Raw genomic sequence first — 22,870 nt, forward strand, 5'->3', positions numbered from 1 at the left:
GGGGCTAGACATATTGTCAGTTTCCCAGGTGCCCCCAGTCATGTGACTTGTGCACTGCTAAACTTCAGTCACTTTTGCACTGCAAGTTGGAGTGATATTGCCCCCCCCACCCAGCAGAACAATGGGAAGGTTACTAGATAGCAACTCCATAACACAAGATAACAGCTGCCTGGTAGATATAAGAACAGCACTCAATAGTAAAAATTCACATCCCACTGCGACACCATTCAGTAGAAGAAAAAACAGCCTGCCAGAAAGCAGTTCCAAAGTGCAGCACTGGCTCTTTCTGAAAGCACATGACCAGGCAAAATGACCTGAGATGGCTGCCTACACACCAATATTACACCTAAAACAAATACACTTGTTGGTTCAGGAACACCATTTTATATGGTAGCGTGAATTATTTGCAGTTTAAACAGTGTAATTTAGAAATAGAAACGAAACCACAAAAATCATGACAAAATCCAATTAATGTGATTCTGAAGTGCAATATTTTAGTTTTTTAGGTTCCGGGTGGTCAATTTTTTTTGTTTTTGCATTAGTGATCAAATTAACATTGCAGAAGACTCCCTTACTATGTTTGACTGGGCTACAACGTTATTGTTTTTATTGCTCATTTTTCTATACAGCCCCTCTCCTGCTCAGCTTCCTCTCTCTCATTCTAACCAGTGTCTGTTTGCTGGGTAAATTAGCTCGCATATAGATAGCTACTTTTATCAAAATACAGTTGCCACCTTTGCTGATGGCTAAACCCGAACACAGGGGGTGGGGCAGATAACATTGGGGGTGCTGCAGTGATGTAAGAACAGGCATGATGATATCAGAGGTGGCACAATGATGATGGTGGAGTTATGACTCCAGGGCAAGGTTATTGCATCACTTAGATGCAACTGGCTGGATTTCTATTCAGTATTCTCAATGTTTTAGGGTCAGGGCACACGTTCAGATTCGGGGAGCAGGCACCTTTCAAGCAGCAGCCCCAAATGCTGCCCCTGCTCCGCTCTTCCAACTTCCAGCGTCGGAGCGGGTGGAGGTGGGGCCACATCGCTAGTGCAGCGAGCGTTATTGCGCTCGCTGCACTAGAAGAGCCGAATTTCCGTTTTTTAAAACGGAAATTCGTCTCTTCTAGTGCAGCGAGCGCAATAGTTTTTAAAAAACGGAAATTCATCTCTTAAAGTTACCAAAGGCGGCTTTTTGCCGCCCTTGGTAACTGGCTGCTCCATGCCACCTGAGGCAAGATTCTAACCTTGCCTCCTGGCCGGAGCGGCCCTGTCGGGGAGATTAGTCGCCCGGCAACAAATCTCCTTTTCTTCGGGGGGACTAATCTCCCCAAACTGCCTCCCGCTAGAATGTAAATCACCGGTGGGATGGCACTCAGAGCACTTTGTTTTCCGAAGTTGTCTCATGAGGAAACTTTGGGCGACTTCGGAAAACGAAGTGCTCCGAGTGCCATCCAGCTGGCGATTTACATTCTATCCGGCGGGAGGCAGTTTGGGGAGATTAGTCGCCCGAAGAAGAGGAGATTTGTCGCAGGGCGACTAATCTCCCCGAATCTGAATGTGTGCCCTGACCCTTAAAGTGTTGAAGCCCAGTTCAAAACCACACAGGCGGCAGCCCTATCTCTAGCTATATTCTGCTTGATGATTAAACCCAATCCTTTAATTACAGGTATGAGATCTATTATACAGAAATCAGTTATCCAGAAAGCTCTGAAATACAGCAATGCTAATTTAGAAAAAAACATTCTTATTTTTGATTGATTTGCTTTTTTTTTGTATTTATAATAATAAGTGAACTGCACTTGATAATAACTAAACCATGTTGAGGCGAGTATCTTAGTATTTAAATGCTTTTCATGTATTGGCCAGATTATTGTTCGTGTTTCATAAGGCTGAAAACCAAACAGACCAGAACAGGTCTTACAAAAACAGTTGGGGTGAAAACCAAACAGGCGGCAACCCTATGTCATAATCATACCTCCTAACTGTCCCTTTTTCGGAGGGACAGTCCCTCTTTTGACAGCTTAACCCTCAGTCCCTCATTTGTACTGGAAAGTCCCTCTTTTCTCTGCACTGAATAGCCAGAAAAAGAATCAAAGTTTCTCACTTGATTGGCATTTAGCAGAGAGCCCAGAACAGCTAACAGGTGCAAATAAGATACTTTGTAACAATTTTGAGACACAAAAACACAGTTTATATAAGGAGAAATATTTTCAAACTTTCATAACCTGCCAAATTTTGTAAAACAAACATGGTAATTATGGTAAAAAATTGCTGCGCTACCTGCGGAAAAAAAAATTTTGTCCCTCTTTTTACTTCCAAAATGTTGGGAGGTATGCATAATATGAACAGCTGCTGAAAAAATGTATATGAATTTAAATGAGAGTTGAAAGCAACACATGACTTAGTTGTGGTCATATACTGGGAGAAGGTGACACCATTTTTTTATTTATTCCTTGACAAAATTAGGAGCTGCGAGAACAGAAACCCATTGTACTGCTGTACCCAGCACAGTATTGTGTGAGCGTCCTTGCTCGTCATTACCTCAGAGGGATTACGTTCCGCGTTACTGCGGTTTATAAACGTGCTGCCGTGACGTCACAGTCTCGCGAGATGAGACGTGCGACGTCGGGATAAACCTTACGAGCCGGACATTAATGGCGTTGCGGGACGTTTAAGCAGCGATTCGGGACTACGGGCTGTGCTAAGGAAAGCGGGAATTTTGTGCGGTATGCACCTGCTCTCTGTGATGCCTCTTGGCTGCCATTTTTGCGCATAGAGAAAAGAATAATCCGGGATATTACGTTCCGTGTCCCCCAGTTTTCTGTGAATGGAAAGGAGAACGAAACATTAACTAGGAATGTTACAATTATTCTTAGTCTTGCTTGTCTTCTTTCTGCCAGCTGCTGGAGTGTAATGTCCAACTCCTAATATACAGCAACATGCCTAGTACAGGGCTCATCATTCATCCCAAATCACATTATATGGCAGCTGTGCAGTCTGCATGTCAGTAATCATAGCTGTGGCATCCCACAGAAGCTCATGTTATCTAATAATGTTTAGCAGATTTCCAGTGAGCTTCCCTGTACTCCGGAGCACACTGAGCATGTGCAGTGCCGCTGACACTCAAAAGATGGCGTCACCAGATAGGGAGCTGTTTTAGACATAAGTGAAGGCCTGGATCATTTCTATTAAAGGGGCAAAACACTTCTGGGCCGGTGCAGTACATTCTTGATCTAAAATACAGCATTTATAGCCTATGCCCACATTGAGGTGGGCGATATCGAGCTGATCTGATTGTGGAATCCGATCAGAATAGAGGCGATATGGGCGGTTGGATTGCGGGATCACATCAAGAACAGATGCGGCCGCGATCCAACAGGATTTTTTACCCTGCCCGATCTGCATCTGGCCGACTTTTGGCCGGATATAGATGCCCATTGGATTACCCCTCACACGGTCCAATAAGCTGCCGACTCGGTCTGTCTGCAGCTTTTATCGGCCTTTTAAAACGTAATGTGATAACTGCTCAGTCACGGTGCACCTTGCCCAGAGTCCAGCCTTACTAAAATAAAAATCATGCTACATATTTACTCTCGCTCTAATATCCAGTAGGAGGTTATATCGTTATTTATTTTTGCATTTTGCCTGCCAATAACACTAGAAATGCACATTATTGCATTATGCTTGTTCTTATTTCGGTTTCACTTATCTTTTAAAACCTAATGTGATAACTGCCCAGCCACAGTGCACATTGCCCTGAATCCAGCCTTACCAGAATCCAACCTTACTAAAAAAAAAAAAAAAATGATGCTAAATATTTACTATTGCTCTAATATCCAGTAGGAGGTTATATCATTATTCGTTGTTGCATTTTGCCTGCCAATAACACTAAAAAAATATCTACATCGTAATAGAATATTGTAGTACTTGATACAGTGCAGATTGTTTACATATGTGTGCAATGAATACACTTGACGCAGCAACTCTGTGCCCCAGCTTCCAGTCCAGGTTTGAAGCCTTGAGGGCAGGGTGATTGTGATCTGTTCAGAGTCACAGTGAGTTGATCTAATAGTTGAAGCAGGAATTCAGTATCTTAGTAAGTCAGAATTTGGTAGGATTCATGCCTTGTTTTGGAGCTCAATGCAGTATTACTTTGATTTTCCATTTTTTTTTTCAGATGAGCCTTTTGGTTCTAAACTTGATGTTTATCGTTTTATTATGTATATGCTCAATGTAAAAAGCAATTGTTATTACCTGACATTTGAACTTTGTATATTTACAGATCCTTTGAGATTATGGCTGCCGCTACAGTAGTGCACGATACGTCGGAAGCTGTAGAGCTATGTGGCTCCTGTGGGCTTTACTTAAAGCCTATCACCAAAATGATCATCAGCGTGGCCCTACCGCAGCTCAAGCAACCTGGAAAGTCCATTTCCAACTGGGAAGTAATGGAACGTCTGAAAGGCATGGTGAATAATCATCAGTTTTCCACCTTACGCATTTCAAAAAGCACCATGGACTTCATCAGATTTGAAGGGGAAGTGGAGAACAAAAGTCTAGTAAAGACTTTCCTAGCTGCTCTCGATGGGAAGAGTATAAAGCTAAGTGGATTCTCTGATATATTAAAAGTCAGAGCGGCTGAATATAAATTAGACTTTCCCACCAGACACGACTGGGATTCTTTTTTCCGTGATGCAAAAGATATGAATGAGAACCTTCCAGGCGAAAGACCGGATACAATTCATTTGGAAGGCTTGCCTTGCAAATGGTTTGCGCTTAAGGATTCCGGCTCCGAAAAGCCAAATGAAGAGGTCCTGATAAAGGTCTTCAGTTTGTTTGGGGAAATTCGGATGGTGGATATACCTATGCTGGATCCCTATAGAGAAGAAATGACAGGCAGAAGTTTCCAAACTTTTAGCTTTGGTGGCCACTTGAACTTTGAAGCCCACGTGCAATACAAGGAATATGTAGGCTTTGTAAAAGCCATGAATGCACTTCGTGGTATGAAACTTATGTACAAAGGCGAAGATGGGAAAGCTGTGGCCTGCAATATTAAGGTGGGCTTTAATGCAGCAATGTTTCATACAAATATATTCTGTGGGGTTCTACAGCAGGCTTGGCATCATTGAGCACCTTGCAGACTGAGCTTTGGTTTGCAAATCAGTAGGCTGACGTAGTAAAACTTAATATCTACCCAGTAGCACTTAGTTTCTGCTATTTCTTGAGGCATATGCGGTCACTGTCTGTGGGCAAGGTCTTATGATAAAAGCAGGGGGCCACACCCTCACTGGCTTAAGGGGGTTGTGGGAAACCTAAGGATCAGAGAAAAGCAAAAGCTTTTTTAAAAAAAAAAAAAAAAAGTAAATCCTTTGCAAATGCTTTTGACATAGGCTGCTTTATTTTCACTTGTCTGATGGTGAATACCCGTTTCATGCAGGAAAGACAGAAAATATAATTTCAGCTAATTTTTGACCAGATGGCTGGACATCTGCCCATGTCCGTTTAGCAGATAATCCATCTGGTCAATGATTCTATACAAGTACAGGCAGAGCTGCCATCAGATATCACAGGGCTCCGCACAACAACATTTTCTTGTACTTCCTCGCCATCCCACCCCCACTCATCGGTACAAAGGCCACACAGGCACAAGTGCTGAAACATTAAGGGCCCCTCTACAAGTTAAAACATAATTTGCCATGGACCCCCTACAAGTTATAAAGAACATTAACTATAAGTTATTAAAAAAAAAATTGGTGCCAGGGCCCCTGGCACCAAAGAACATTAGTGGCTAAGACCCCTACAAGTTATAAATAAAAAGAGCATTGCACTTCAGCTGGGCCCACCCTGCTGTGCCTGAGCAGCAGAGTCCGGGGGGAATTTAGGTGCCTGCATCTTAAGCTTTCTGTGCTCTGATTTGCCAGTGAAGTTTAATTCCCGTTAAAGCTGCTGGCAAATCAGAGCAGTTAGAAAAAAGTTGCAGGCACCTAGCCCGACTATCAAACTAATGCAACATGGCCGGGCCCCTTAACACCCCAGTTGTACCCACTGCCCCACCATGATGGCAGCCCTGTACACAGGCATAGAGATTACTAGCTGCCATCTTGATATAGTTATTCAAGTGACTGCCAGATCAGGTTAGGGCTTGTATTAGAAGATGTGGCTACCACTGTGGAATTGATTTGGCCTGTGATCTTCCTATTCAGCGTAAAGGTGGCCAAAGAAGAAACCAAGAAAGATTGTTTGTTTCAATACACACGTGTAGAGCTGAATCGCAGATATACAGGTAGAAACAATACAATTTCACATGTATCTGACAATTCAGCACTAAGCAGTGGCCGATGTTCAGGTGCCTTGAAAGGCACCTGATCAGAATTTTCCACCTGGGCCGATCAACAAGCGGATCGATATCCAAATCTTCTGCCAATATCGGTCAGCTCATCTCCCGCCATACACGCACTGAATATCATACGAAAAATTTTTGTACGGTATTCTATGGCCACCTTTAGGGTTGAACACACAGATCTGCCAGTATGTTTCACCTTCAGTCACAGGTTGCCATTGGTAACCTAAGTAAGCTTTCACGTACCTAATGGAGGTGTCCTGAAAGGCATCAGTCTTGTTGTGTCTGCAGATAACTGTTAAAGATTTTTTATTTTGCGATAAAAAGTACAAGATTTACTTAATGATGTAACCTTTGAAAAATATCTTTTTACTTTAACTTGATGGTCTCCCCTATACACAATATTTAATTGAGTTGTCTGGACTAGAGGGCTAATTCGGCAAGGGCAGTTGCCAGTAGCAGCCAATCAGCTATTTGTTTTAATAGTTTACTTCAAGTTAGAAAATTGAAGCAAAGTCCCGATTTCTGGCTTCTGCAATTAAGCAACAATTTTTGTAAACGAGTCTGTGGGTCTGCACGTCTCTGGTGTACATCGCTGCGAAATATGCTGGCGCTATATAAATAAATGTTGTCAATAATAATACTGCTTCCAGGTCATGTGACACCCCTTGCCTAAGACAGCCACACTTTGTCCATTTCAGACTTTTGCATCAATTATTTTCTTAATCATACTTGTGAGTCATAGTTTATAGGGTGTGGGGTGTTTTCACATTGAAGGGCTGCTGTTTTTAAATTCTTGTTCTATCAGAGAACAAGGGAGTTGTCCCTGATATTGAGAATTCCATTTACGGCCCTGTTAGATATCAAATCATGTCTATTGACTGTCAACTTGGATGTGATTATAACACAGTAGGAAGGCTAGAGGAAGTGACAAGGAGTGTTGTGCTGTACTCATCTTCAGACAATGATGAAGGTCAGATGTTAAACATGCACAGGCCCTATAGAGTGATGATCGTGTAAGTGCTTTAAAAATCCATGAGTAAACCCACCAGCACACCATGATCTCTCAGGAAAGATTGGTCCGGTGCTCGGTAAGAGGGATTGGCACCCTCAAAAATACAGTCAACAGAAAAGAAAAATACCGGCACTCAGGACTCCATGCAAGCGGGACAAGCCATGGGTATTTTTCTTTTCTGTTTACTTTAAAAATCCATGTCACGCTGTATGTGTGGCTATATTAAGTCTTGCATTTATTAAATATTCTGTAGAAATGTATCCATATTTACCACACAATTAACTTGTGATGTTAATATATTTTTTTCTACTCAAAAGGTTTCTTTTGACTCCACTAAACATTTAAGTGAGGCATCTATCAAAAAGCGCCAGCTTGAAAGGCAGAAACTTCAGGAACTGGAACAACGCAGGGAAGACCAGAAACGGAAGGAAAAAGAAGCAGAAGAGAGACAAAAGGAGGAAGAGCGGTAAGGGTTTGGAAGCATCTACAATAATCTCTTAGGTGCAGCTATTCATTACATATTTAGAGCAATTTTGTAGTTGATGTTTTTCTTGCTGCATTGTGGCAAGCACTACCATCAGCACTTCTGTCAGCAGCCAAAGTTGTGCTTCCCACAATATGAAGATAACTGGAGAGGAGCAGATGCAAGAGGGAACTTATCTACTGAGGTGTTGTTACTGCCCTTTTGAAACAAAATGTATCTGTCCAGATAATAGAATAAAATATGATTGCTTAAAGGAACTGTTCAGTATGAAAATAATAACTGGGTAAATAGTCTGTGCAACATAAAAAATGTTTTCAATATAATCAGTTATCCAGAAATGTAATTTTTAAAGGCTGGAGTGAGCGGATATCTAACATAATAGCCAGAAAGAACACTTCTTCCTGCTTTGCAGCTTTCCTGGTTTCCACTGATTGGTTACCAGGCAGTAACCAATCAGTGACTTGAAGGGGGGGCACATAGGACATAACTGTTGCTTTTTGCAAACTCTCTGAACAGTTATGTCCCATGTGGCCCCCTTTAAAGTCGCTGACTAACTCAGTTATAGAGCTGCAAAGCAGGAAGTAGTGTTCTGGCTATTATGTTAGACATCCAGTAACTCCAGCCTTTATACATTACATTTTTGGCTAACTAACTATATTTGAAACATGTCTTATTTTGCACAGCCCAGTTTTAATTTTTACATTGAACTGTTCCTTTAAAGGGATTCCGTCGAGGGAAATGTGTTTTTTCCCTCTAAACGCATCAGTTAATAGTTATGCACCAGGAGAATTCTGCACTGAATTCCGTTTTTCAAAAGAGAAATTTTTTCTTTTATATGTAATTTTGAAATCTGATATGGGCAGCAGTGGCACTCTTGGAACTCTCAGTGCTTTGTTCCCATAACATGACATACATTTCACTCCATTACCCACTTACTGTCACTGCCTCTGCAGGGGATACTTTCCTGAATATATAAAATGCCGATTTTAGGCACTTTGATGTAGTGTCTGTGTCTTATTGCTCTTACAATGACTAGTAATTAGTCTGTCAAGTTCAAACTCAGTAGGTTGTCAGTGCCTTGGTTTATTGGATACCAGAAATAAATTTGGCTACTAGTTAATATACTACATGTTTTGACAAAGTTTATTCAGTTTGGCTTGTGTAGAAAAAAGGTTCATAAACAGTTCCTGAGCTTCCACAAATACATTTATTTTTGTACAGGTTAAAAGCAAAACCATTCATGATTATCACACATTGCACAGATTTTCCAACACCCCTGAAATAAGAAGTTTTGGAAATTCAGTTTGTGTGTATGCACCCAGGCCCGGACTGGCAATCTGTAGATTCTGCATTAATAAAATTGCAGGGGCTTGCCCTGCTGACTAAACTCCTGTGTGCCAGTGATCCTTCTACTTACCTTGGTTGGGCGGTTGCCGATTCCCCTACCACCGAGCACCAGGAAACTCTGCTTGGTTTTGCGAGGTGTGCGGTTTCTCCAAATTGTCTTGGATTCTGGCGAATACCAGAGGGGCTGCTGAAAGATGCCATAGACATTTACTATTTAGTGGGCTGGTGGGGGGCTGTTTGGGCCTTTGTGTACTAGTCCAGACCTGTATGCACTATATGATTATACAAGTCCAACTGAATGAGCCCATGTCAAAAAGGGGGGAGTGTTTTTTTCCTTTTAATGCTGTGAGACAATTAATTGTGTTGATAAGGTTCTATAAGGATTGATCTGCATATATATTAATATAAGCACAGTAGATTTACATAAAACTCATGAATCATATTTGTCTGAATGTAAGTTTATTGGAAAATCTTCAAGTTTAACGGAATCCCAAGATTGAAAGCTTGCTTACTGATACTGCTACGTGGGGAAATTCACAAATATGAGTTGGGTAAATAATTAAAATGATCGAAGCTACAACATTAAAGGTTCTATTTATTCATTTATTTCCCAGAAAATTTCTGATCCGTTAATGTCATCAAGTTTGTTCTGAAGAGCCTATTTATTAAAGCTCTAGTTTTGTTTTCTCGAGTTTTTTTCACTAAAAAAACTTGAATTTTAAGAGAAAAAAACTCAAATCTTTAGAGATGTATTATGCCCCAAAGCAGCAAAAAAAATTCAAATCCGAAAATACTCAAGCTCAGCTACACGGAGCTAACCGTCACGGTCACACTTTCTGAGCGCTCCGTGTAGCTGAGCTATTCCACAGCATTTGCAGGGGCCTTCTACTATGCAAACATTGCCCCAATTCTTCAGCGACCCCACGAGATCTTGGAGACTTCATTATGGCCAGTTATAAACAGCGCGGATCGCAAAGGGACTTTTTCAAACGCCAGACGTCCGGCCCTGACAAAAATCAAGATGGCGCTGGCTCACTTTCCAGCAGTCCGGAACAGAAAGCTGCGGCTTCACACGCGATGTGCCTGAAGAAACAGCATTTGGATACAGGTCTGGAAAATTTATTTACTAAACTAACTGCAACCTTCCGTACTGAACTCAAATCAGCAGTAGCTGATCTTACAAAGGAAATAACATCACAAGGTTCACGCATAGACACACTTGAAGAGAAACATGATGCTATGGTCCAGGCCCATGATACATTGCAGGACCAACTGCATTCTATACAAAGGAATGTTACAGCACTTAACCTTCATATAGAAGATTTGGATAACGGGTCCGGGCGAAATAACATCCGCATAAGGAATGTACCTGAATCTGCTACAGATTTACCAAAAGTCTTGGAACTGTTGTTCTCTAAATTGCTACCAGAATACAGTTCTGACTTGCTCCTTATTGATAGAGCTCACAGGGCTCTTCACTCCTAAACCGCAACTGGGGGAACCCCCTCACAGTGTTATTGTTAGACTCCATTACTTTGAAACAAAAGAGGATTTGCTCGCTTCTGCTAGGAAACATCCAGCAGTGGAGCTGGACGGGAAAACATTACAATTATTCCCGGATATAGCACCATCTGCATTACAGAAGCGGCGTAAACGTTGTCCTATTACTTTGCTACTACAACAAGCTGTGCTTAACCGTTGCTACAACCTATTTGGGACAAGAAATCAATGAAACTGAGAAATTCCTAAACTGGGCCGATTCTCGTACATGCTACTTGATATTGAATATAATAGTAGTCACCAAGAACAGTCTGGATCCTACCCTTCATGAGTGAAATAAGTTATGTTTTCAGGATTTAATAGCCGTGTAGCTTACTACACACTAGCTCTAGTATGAGAGTAGTTGGCCTCTTTAATGGTTCTGTCACTTACGACATAGTGTGACCGTGGATCGCTGAAGCAGTTCAATACAGCAAGGTCTATGTTCTACCTGAGGACCATGTATCCTCAGGCAAGATTGTTACCGTTATTTTTTCTTTTTCTTTTTTTTTAGATTTTTATCTTTTTCTTATCTTTTTATAATCACAATGCTGACGTTTTATATAATGTATAACCTCTATGTGAACGAAATTGGGAAGTTACAAATGAGAAGACATAGCATTTATGATAGTGAATGTATACTGATTATGTTGTTTTCAGTGATACCTTTGAACTGGAGCACTTATGTTATACTTAATACTGTTGGTTTCATGAGCTGGTTTAAAAATTGTTAAGATGGCAATCACCATTCTCTCATATAATGTAAAAGGACTTAACTCCCCTACGAAACATGGCAGCCCAATATTATTTACAGCATAATGCTGATATTGTTGAGCTTCAAGAGACACATTGGCAACAATCGGGGCCATTTCCCTATTTACATAAATCCTACGCCAAAATCTATGCTACACCCTATAACGAGAAAAAGAGAGGTGTTGCCATAGCGTTTCGATCACACTTATCCTCCAACTGTTGGAGACAAGGCACCAATTAAACACGCTGTTACATAATAAGGCCGATAAACAAATTAAGTGCTATAAACAAAAATAGTTTCAGCTTAAAGATAAACCAGATAAAAGATTTGCTAAGAAAATAAAATTGGAAAAAGATTTTAAACCTATCTACTCTATACACTCGGAGACAGGTCAAATACTTCAAAACCACCTCGAAATTTTAAAGGTTTTTTCAGAACTTTTACACTAAATTATATAAGGTACCTTATCCAGATCATACAGTAAACAGAGATGTTCTTTTTGAAGATATATCTCTTCCTAAACTTGCCCCAGAAGAAAAATCAACAATGAACTCCCCTATTACCATTCTAGAAGTTGATGAGGTCTTGAAACACCTAAAGAACACCTCTAGCCCTGGCCCAGATGGCTTTTCAGCTCTTTATTATAAAACATATAATACTTTTTTATTGCCACACTTAGTTGAGCTATTTAATGAAATTCTTAAAGGGCATTCAAATGTTATATGCCAATCACTGATCCCTAAACCAGGTAAAGATCATTCCTCAATTCAGAATTATCGCCCGATATCTGTGATTAATGTAGATAAATTATTTTCAAAAATATGAGCCACGTGGCTTAGTAAATACTTACCGAATCTTATTCATCCAGATCAAACAGGATTCATTCCAGGTCGACAAACAACTGATCGTGTTCGTAAATTAGTTAACGTAATTGCAGACGCAAATATTTCTCATACACAGCTGTTAGTATTGATGCTAGATATACAAAAAGCCTTCGACAGTGTTACTTGGCCTTATTTGTTTTATGTTCTTCCTAAGTTTAAAATTTCGGGAGCCTTTTTAGATGCATTGAGAGTATTGTATCAGGAACCTTTTGCATATATAAAATTTCTGGGTCATCAAACTTTACAAGTTCCGATTCACAGGGGGACTCGTCAGGGGTGCCCTTTATCTCCTTTGTTGTTTTCTTTAGCTATGGAACTGTTCGCTCATCTCATCCTATATACTAACCGAAGGCCTATCTATGTCCCGAGTGGAGGGGAGGCAGATGCGCACGCAACTTCGGTTAGGATCTATGAGATGCGCGCGCAACTTCAGCCGAAAGACATAGATGCGGCCTTCGATTAGCAGATGTGCTGGAAGGTTAGGATCAGAACAGGTTAGGATCGGGGAGGCAGATGCGCTGGAAGGTTAGGATCTAGGGAGGCAGATGCGCTCACCGTCTCCTTCTGCCTCCCGCCGCCTCTTCTTTCCTGCTCACTCAGGCGGCGACCGCTGGAAGGTTAGGATCTAGGGAGGCAGATGCGCTCACCGTCACACTAGGGGAACCGGTTGCGTACCTGCACGAAAGTCTGTATAAGCGTCGGCCATCTTGCTACTCCTCTGCGACTTTGTCATCCGCCCACTGCCAAATCCGCCCACTAAAGTCTGTATAAGCGTCGACCATCTTGCTACTCCTCTGCGAGTTTGTCATCCGCCCACTAAAGTCTGTATAAGCATCGGCCATCTTGCTACTCCTTTGCAAGTTTGTCTAATGGCGGCGCTAGCGTCACTCTAGGAGGGGAACCGGTTGCGTACCTGCACGAAAGTCTGTATAAGCGTCGGCCATCTTGCTACTCCTCTGCGACTTTGTTATCCGCCCACTGCCAAATCCGCCCACTAAAGTCTGTATAAGCGTCGGCCATCTTGCTACTCCTCTGCGAGTTTGTCATCCGCCCACTAAAGTCTGTATAAGCGTCGGCCATCTTGCTACTCCTTTGCAAGTTTGTCTAATGGCGGCGCTAGCGTCACTCTAGGAGGGGAACCGGTTGCGTACCTGCGTGGGTGGCCATTTTTAGCAAAACGGGCTATATTATCTCCAAAAAATATTGATGTTGACATGATAAACAACCAAGTGATTGCATTACTTCCTGGACAAAGCTGTGTCTTTCTGAGTACTGACTGTATTGATTCTGAAGACGAAAGTGAGAAACTTAACTTCCCATTAGAATATTTAAACACTATCAACAATGCTGGATTACCACAACACAATCTTATACTCAAAGTAGGAACAATAGGCATGCTGTTAAGAAACCTTAAGGGTAGGGGCACACGGCGCGATTTCGCCGCGATTCTGCGCTAAGCGATTTGTCGCTGCGTTTTTTAAGCCGAAATAGCTTTGCTAACTTTGGCGCTGGCGTCAATGCAAATCGCGGCGAAATCGCTGCGCTAATTCACACGCGGCGATTCGTTTTCTATTGTCGTCCGAAGTTGCCTCGCTGAGCGTTTCCGGGCGACAGTAGAAAAAGAATCGCCGCGTGTGAATTAGCGCAGCGATTTCGCCGCGATTTGCATTGACGCCAGCGCCAAAGTTAGCAAAGCTATTTCGGCTTAAAAAACGCAGCGACAACTCGCCCAGCGCAGAATCGCGGCGAAATCGCGCCGTGTGCCCCTACCCTAACACTAAGCAAGGTTTATGTAACGGTACACGGTTGGTTGTGAAGAGCATGAGACAAAATGTTATCAAGGCAGAAGTGCTTACAGGATCCCATAGCGGTGATACTGTTTTGATTCCCAGAATTGACCTTACCAGTTCTGACCAGGAATTACCTTTTAAACTTAAACGACGACAATTCCCCATTAAGGCTGCATTTGCCATGACAATCAACAAATCACAAGGACAAACATTGGATAAAGTCGGCATTTACCTATCTGAGCCTGTGTTTGGTCATGGTCAACTTTATGTTGCATTTTCAAGAGTGCAGCGTTCATCTGATGTTAAAGTCAAGATTTTAAGTACAGCTCACCAGGGAGAACTCATTCAAGGACAGGAGAACATTTTCACAAAAAATGTTGTTTATAAAGAAATTTTTCAGTAACACTTTACTACCAATAAACTCAAAATTTAAGAATTCTAATAGCAGATAGGTAATAACAAGCAATAGGCACAGATTCACTCTACATCCCCACAAATTAGCGTCGCCAGTTGCTGCCTGGGGATGCCGAGTGAATCAGCACCCATCGCATTTTGCTGCCTCACTGTTGTTACCATTCTTTCATTAACGATTCTTTAGAGAATCGGGGGTTTACTGGTACCTAATAATGTTGATATCATAGGATATACTAAAAATAATCACTCATAAACTAAATCTATGTTTAACACTCACTAAACCCCTGACGAGCCTCCCTAACCTTTTCTCTCTCTTGGATAAATTTGCTAAAATTCCTGTATTAAAGGTTAATATTTCAATTAACTTTCCTAAATCTCAACTGAAACTGTTAAAACTGAATTTCCAATTTCATTGGAGAACGACTATAGTGGATTATCTAGGGGTTAAAATTACGAAAACGGTTATCAGACGCTTTATTCATTTAACTTTCCTACAATATATAAAAAAAACTGCAATGTTTTTTAACAGAATGATGCACATATCATGGCTTGGACGCATTACGGCTGTACGAAGGATAGTCCTCCCTAAGGTATTATATTTATTTAGAGCTCTATCCATTGAAGTGCGGTTCCAAGACCTCATACAATTACAGAGACAAATCTGGCAATTTATATGGAAACATAAATATCATAGACTTAATAAAAACCTATTATATCGGTCAACACTACAAGGCGGAATAAAGGTCCCACATATTAGGAACTACTATTGGTCAGCCAGAATAGCACAAATAATACAATGGCATAACACTCCAGGAACGCTTCGATGGGTGGATTTTGAGAATGCCTCAATATATCCCTTACAGCTTTGATGTGGTTAACCACAAACAATATTCAGAAATATACCATTACAAACCCTATTGTTAAATTTCATTTGCAACTTTGGAATTCTATTAAAAGAAAACTGATCCCAACTGCCACAAATAGCTACGTGCAAGCTCTGATAATCCAGATTTTCACCCTGGGTTGAATCATAGTGACTTTCATTGGTGGATGTCTCAAAATTTAACTAAATTATACGTTTTACTATCTATTAATGGATTAAAAGCTTGGACTACTTTAAAAGAGACATTAGCAATTCATCCCAGAGTGTTTTTACGATACTCTCAACTGTCTCATTTTTACTTTTCTCAATCACAACAAAAACCCCTCTCTTACGGGATCTTTATTGGAGAATCTTTGCAAAAAGGTTTCCCAGACCAAGGGTAATATTTCTACTATATATTCCATGTTAATTGAAGTTACATCAACTTCCTCTACTTCCTATATGGAAGCTTGGGAAAAGGACTTTAACTTGACATGGTCTACTGAAGATTGGTCTAAAGCACTGAAATTAACACATAAAATGTCCCCCAACATTGCAATACGAGAAATGGCTTACAAAGTAATTTCAAGATGGTATTTCACACCAAAACGCAAACATGCTGTATCTTCTACCTCAACCTCACAGTGCTTTCGGGGATGTGGAGCACTTGGAGATTACAAACATTCTTGGTGGACCCAAGTGTAGAACACTTTTGGAATACGATAGTACAGATTGCATCTGATCTGTTTAATAGCCTTATAACACAAACCCCTGAACACATTCTATTAAACTGTTCTAATCCAGGATTAAATAAATGAGCAGATTGTCCAAAATTCCAAATATGGGCTGCAGCACGATGGGTTATAGCGTTAAATTGGATCTCCTCTACACTCTCTGTTACTCAATTTATATCTAGACTTAACTATATCCAAGAAATGCATTATTTAACTGCAATCATAGAGAATAAAACAGAGTCTCATAATAATATATGGCAACCGTGGGAACATTTTAATAAATCTCCCTCTCCCTTTATGCTTTTATTCACTCAACTATGATATTTCTTTCTGTACTAAATTGTATTGCTCTGGCTATAAAAGACATCTCAGAAACAAGTGCTACTATTTTTGTAATCATTAGGATATTACTTGGTATATGTATATCTTTCTCAAAGTTTTTCATGTTGATTCTTAGAGGTAACTATCTATATTATGATATTAGAAGATTATGTTTGATTTATTTTCTTTTTTTTTTGTGAAATGATTCATATACAATATTACTTGTTAACGTTACTACCAATGTTTTAATATGTACATCGACGCTAAAAACCTTGATATTGTAATAATGATACGACAACTTTATCTAATGTTAATGATGAATACTTTATTTACAAAACAAATAAACAGAGATATGAGAAAATATGAGAAACAAAATAGTTTTAGTAAATAACCACCTAATTATAATTCATGTGTAATCTTTGTTTTTTTAAGGAAACAGAAGGAGCTGGAAGAATTAGAGAGAGAACGAAAGCGCATTGAGAAAATCAGAAGAAAAGAAGAGAAACAGAAAGAGCGCGAAGCGCGGAAAAACAAAAAGAAATTGCAGAAAATCCAGGCCGAGGAACAGAAAAGATTGCAGGAGAAAATCAGATTTGAGGAGAGAAGGCTCTTATTGGCGCAGAGGAATTTGCAGTCCATCAGGATAATTGCTGAGCTGCTGAGCCGAGTTAAGGTAAAACACCTTTAATTTGTTGGTCATGTGTTTAATTATAGAGTTTTGGATGTATAGTACAGGTACGGCACCTGTTATCCAGGATGCTCGGGACCTGGGATTTTCTGGATAATGGATCTCTCTGTAATTTTGATCTGCTAGAAAATCATATAAACATTAAATAAACCCAATAGGCCGGTTTTGCTCCCAATAAGGATTTACGATATATTAGTTGGGATCAAGTCCATGGTACTGTTTTATTATTACAGAGAAAAAGGGAAGCATTTTTAAAAATTTGAATTATTTGGATAAAATTGAATCTATGGAAGATGGCTTTTCCGTAATTTGGAGCTTTCTGGATAACGGGTTTCCGGATAAGAGCCAGAGCCAACATTATATGAAACTAAACACTCATATCTGTAAAGTGTTTTTCTTTGAAACTCAAACTCATATTGAGCTCTATAGGGACAAATGTATTGGATAGGTTGTATTAAGCACCATTTCCCCTCACCTATATTGCAGGCAACAAAGCTCCATGAGCAGGAGGAGATGGAAGCGGAGCGATTACGCCTACTTCAGTTAGAAGAACGGAGAAAGGAGCAGGAGGCAGAACTTAGGCGTGTGGAAGAAGAAAAGCAACGGGCTCTGGAACTTCAGCGCAAAGAAAGAGAATTGAGAGAAAAGCTTGTGAAGAGTTTCCTTAATAGAAATATATGTTCCGACCATCCAAATCAAGACGAGTGCAATCCCTTGCTTTGTTTCCCACTTAATCCCAGTGCAGAAATTCATCAGGAACCACTCAACTACGTTACATCTACCTCCACTCAAACACCTTCAGACAAAGAGCCCCTAAACCTACACAGTCTCTACGCAAATTCATCTATTAAAAATGGGGTTTGTTATGAAGTGTCTGCCCTGCAGGAGTATAAGCCAGCCAATGTTATTCCTGGGAAAGCTCTGCACATTATGTCTCTGCACAGCATCCTTGGGAACAGTGCTCCGCATATCCCATCAGCTAATGTTCAGAATTGCAGCTTGAAAGAATCCGAAGCCAACGCAAACGCAACTGAGCAGAAAGAAGAGCAGACATCTGGAATACACTGTCAGCCCGAGGACAAAGTGCGCAAGCATAAGTCGAAACACAAACGAGACGTAAGCAGTGATGTTGACAGACAGAAAAAGGTAAAGAAGTCCACCAAAACCCATTTGTCCGGAGACCACAGCCCACAACGGAAAAGTAGTAGCAGCCCTAAACTTTCCAAACATAAACGTAAGCATGTTAAAGACAGACATGATCATAAACGGAAAAGACATCATAGAAGATCTTACAGTAGAGAGAGAGAATCCTGGAGCAGCTGAATGTGTGACCAATCTATGCATGGCTCTTGGACAGAGGACCTCCGGCTGTTGCTGTATAATTATTGCATTAAATAGCGACTCTCTTGTCTTTTATTTCAAAGTGGTCCACATTTTATTTTTCAGTGTCATTTTAAAGTCCGTGTTTTCCCAATACTTTTCAAGGGAAGATACTTTGGATAACTTTTATTGATCTGTCCGTACAATACATGCTTATTTTGTGCTTTTTAACATTCCTTCTCTTTGTATCTGCTTTTCTACACATGATGGGAGTTGCTCTTTTGCCTTAATGGGGTTCTACAGTCATATGGTGGTTATATGCCACTGGCGGGACACTGATAGTGCCCCCCAAATATTGCAATTCTCTTTGTTTTCATTTGTTACTTTACACACAGGAAGGAATTGGACCTGAAACTGTACATTTAAAGGAGAACTAAACCCCTTCCGTCCATCGGTGCACCCCTCCCTGCTTTCTCCCTCCATTCAAGCACACAGGCAGATTCAGGGAGATTTAGTCGCCTGGCGACTAATCGCCTCTTCTGCAGGGCAACAATCTCCCGGAACTGCCTTCCCCCTGCTATAATGACAAAACACCAGCGCCAATGCACTTGTGGCGCTTCGATTCCCGAAGTTGCCTCATGAGGAAACTTCGGGCGACTTCGGAAATCGAAGCGCCGGGAGTACATTGGTGTTGGCGTTTTGTCATTATAGCAGGGGGAAGGCAGTTCCGGGAGATTGTTGCCCCGCAGAAGAGGCGATTAGTCGCCAAGCAACTAAATCTCCCTGAATCTGACCGCGTGCTTGAACTCCATGTACTTTGGAATATTCGTGCAGAGTAGCACAGCGGAGCTCTTCGGCGCCATCTTCTGTATCTGCGGATACTCTTATTTTCCTTCTGCAATCTTCGGAGTTTTGCGCTCATGAGCAGTAGGCACGAATACCAGAATTGCCAAACTGCGAATGCGCGAAAAAGCTCAGTGTCGGCATTTCTGTGAGGAACCGGAAGATACAAAAAATGGCACCGAAGAACTCCGCTGTGCTACTCTGCATTAATATGCAAAGGTACATGGGACACCTTTTCCACTGAGTTACTAAGGAGGGAGAAAGTAGGGACAGAAGGGGATGGGGATTTTTGATTAACACGGGGGCTGGGTTTAGTTCTCCTTTAAGGGTATTTGGATCAAATCCTCTTAAGGGGCCATGAAATAAAAGTTTGCTCAGAAGCAGTAACCCATCAGCAAGTAGAATTTACTGGTTATCAGTTTAAAGGGAAACATCTTATTGGTTACTGTTCCTGGGCAAACGTTGTGCCTTTTATTACATATGTGTGTGTGCAGTGACAGGCAGACACAAGTAAAATTGACAGTGAGACAGCGGCAATAACATGTGGATACTGGTGTTTCTCCGGCTGCTGAGGATACTCCAGGTGTACAAGTAGACTTACAATGATCATACTGGGCTTTCAGAGTTGCTGTGTGAGTGACAAATGGATTTAATGTATTTTCTGTTTGGGGTCCCTAATTGATGGGACATATTGCTGTATATTTTTACTTGGGATTTTAGAGCTGTGCCGTCATTTGTAGGAAGCAGTGGCTTCCTTTCCAGCTCAGCCCAGAATTTTAAAGCTGGCCATACTTGGTCAGATACAAAGGGATATGTTCAACTGCGGAACCCCTACGTTAACACAAGCTGTCCTTTAGACTCCGCAACGGCACCTTTCTTTATGCACAGCACTGTTAGGCATAGGATGGCCTGTACTTATATGCAGGTATCTCCCCAGTTTGTGCATTAAGTGTACACTTAGGGGCATATTTATTATGCTGTGTAAAAAACATTGAGATAATACATCACACCTCGGCAGGGTTTGCTGTGTAAAAAACATCATCAAATTTCTAAAATTACACAGACCTTGATAAATTCCATTTATTTTACACCGTTTTTTCATTGAATTTCATTTTACACAGCGTAATTAACGTGCCCCTTAATGAGTGTTCTGACGGCTGCCTTCACGTTTGTGTGCTGCGCTGCTGAATGTAGGCACTTCTGCATACAGAGATTGGAGCTCCATTGTAGATGCTTTTATGACAACAATGAGCAAGTTCATTTGGTTCTACGTGTTTTTGCTCCATGTCTCAGTTTGTAAACGAACTAGGGATGCACCGAATCTATTATTTTGGAATCGGCCGAATCCTTTGCGAAAGATTCGGCTGAATACCAAACCGAATCCTAATTTGCATATAGGATTCAGTTTGGTATTCGGCCGAATCTTTCGCAAAGGATTCGGCTGAATCCAAAATAATAGATTCGGTGCATCCCTAGTTCGTTTACAAACTGAGACATGGAGCAAACTGCTAAAAACACGTAGAACCAAATGAACTTCAGGCGACTTCGCAAATCGAAGTGCCACAAGTACATTGGCGCTGGCGTTTTGTCATTATTGCAGGCAGGGGGAAGGCAGTTTGGGGAGATTGTTGCCCCGCAGAAGAGGCGATTAGTCGCCAGGCGACTTAATCTCCTCAAATCTGGCCGCATGCTTGAACCCTTAGGAACTCCATGTACCTTGGAATATTCATGCAGAGTAGCACAGCAAATTAGGGGTGGGAAGGGGAAAACATTTTTTATTTCCTTGTTTTGTGACAAAAAGTCAAACTATTTCCCTTCCCGCCCCTAATTTGCATATGCAAATCCGGATTCGGTTCAGCCGGGCAGAAAGATTTGGCTGAATCCGAATCCTGCTGAACAAAGGCAGAATCCTGTCCAAATCCCGTTCCGAATCCTGGATTCGGTGCATCCCTAAAATGAACCCTTTCTTCTGCCCATAAACCTTTTCAGCAGGTCTGTGGTGCATCAACGGATGATGAGCCTAAAGTGTCTTTTTTTGAATATTTGATTTTACAGGCTGTGAGCCCAAGAAAATGGTTCCATGGTATTAGACTCTGTGTATGGCCTGTCATACACTTTCCCTATGTCTTACAGTATCCATCCATTTACACAAAGGCTGATTGATTGGAGACCATGTTGGGCAGTTTATTGCCATCTTAAGTTTTACTAAAACATATTAGTGTGTTTCTACATGGACCTGATTTCCTTGCTCACCTTTGGAAAAAGTGTTTTTACTGGAGGTAAGCTCTGATATAATAGTATAGTGTTATTTTGAAAAGCAGAAATGGTTTTGTGCAGACGTCTATAGGAAATGTCATTATTCAGAAATGATTCCCTGTGCAAATTAAGCAACGCAAAGCCTTTTCCTTCACAAAATAAACATGGGGTTTAAACTCTCTCAGCCAATCAGTTGAGGTTCCTGCCATTCTGGTGTATGCTTATGGAAACGTTTGGCTGATTTAAGTTTTATAGGAGGAGGCCCATTTATCAAAGTCCAAATTTATCTCCTTATTTTCTGTAAACCACTCCGACCAAATCCGCACGGGTTCTTTTTATTTATCAATACACTTTCCCGAAAACTTCCTGTGCGGGAAAAAACCCTGGATTTTGCACACGAAAACGGACTTTTTCAGATTTTTGCCCTAAAACCATGAAATCTTCATTGCAATGAAACCCAGCGCAGATCAAGATATCCTCGGGACTTTTCCCATTGACTTCGATGCAACCTCGGCAGTTTTGACATGCCGGATTTTCGGATTCTGACTTTTTCCACCCACGAAAAATTAGGGTTTATAGTAAAAAAAGGGTCAGTTATTAAATTGGCACCTTCGAAATGCTGAAGTGCCGTGAACGTCGCGTGTCTTAGATTAAATGGAAACCTAGAATCTAGGGCACTGGCACTTCAAAGCAGAACTATAAGCAAAATAATTCTATGCAGAGGTCAAAGACCAGGCCGTGTGCAGCTTCTTTTCCATTGAACTCATTTAAATGTGTCTGTTAACTTACATTTCATGTGGTGTAAAGACTTTGCTTTCTTTTTTTATTTCTGCTGTAATGAAGTCCCCTCCTATTCATAATGACGTGACACGGATATCTAGCTCTGCATGATTTCATTCCAAAGAGCTGATAAAAATCGCTGCCCCTTTTGGACGGTTGTGCTCAAATAACAGATCTTTTGACGGAGCAGAGCTGACATTTATAACCTTGATCGTTCGTATGCAAAAGAAAAATTTCAATTACTGAATGTAAACGGTTTGACTGGATGAAGTCCATCTTTGTTATTAAAATCTTGATGCGTTTGTGACGTGTGTTTTTCATTCTACAGATCTTTTTATAGTGAGAGGTTACTAATGAACATTCTTCAGTAACAAGAAATCAGCGCGTCAATGTACAAACATAATAAGCGCAACATTACTTGGAAATGCATCAGAAAAATCTTTTTGAATTGTTAGGGGCAGATTTATAAAAAAAATACGAGTTTAGAGCTTTTTTTT

General features: G+C 40.9%; 1 protein-coding gene across 1 annotated transcript; it reads left to right on the forward strand.

Moving 5' to 3' along the window:
• Positions 1 to 2,569: 2,569 nt before the first annotated feature.
• akap17a.L (A-kinase anchoring protein 17A L homeolog) lies at positions 2,570 to 18,725 on the forward strand. The gene is made up of 5 exons (XM_018246163.2): positions 2,570 to 2,728; positions 4,285 to 5,059; positions 7,675 to 7,823; positions 16,919 to 17,159; positions 17,661 to 18,725. Exons 2-5 carry the CDS (start codon positions 4,298 to 4,300, stop codon positions 18,495 to 18,497), a joined length of 1,989 nt encoding a protein of 662 aa, XP_018101652.1. The 5' UTR covers positions 2,570 to 2,728; positions 4,285 to 4,297; the 3' UTR covers positions 18,498 to 18,725.
• Positions 18,726 to 22,870: the final 4,145 nt, after the last annotated feature.

Source organism: Xenopus laevis, chromosome 2L, assembly GCF_017654675.1.
Source record: "Xenopus laevis strain J_2021 chromosome 2L, Xenopus_laevis_v10.1, whole genome shotgun sequence".
In the NCBI taxonomy this organism is placed as follows: Eukaryota; Metazoa; Chordata; class Amphibia; order Anura; family Pipidae; genus Xenopus; species Xenopus laevis.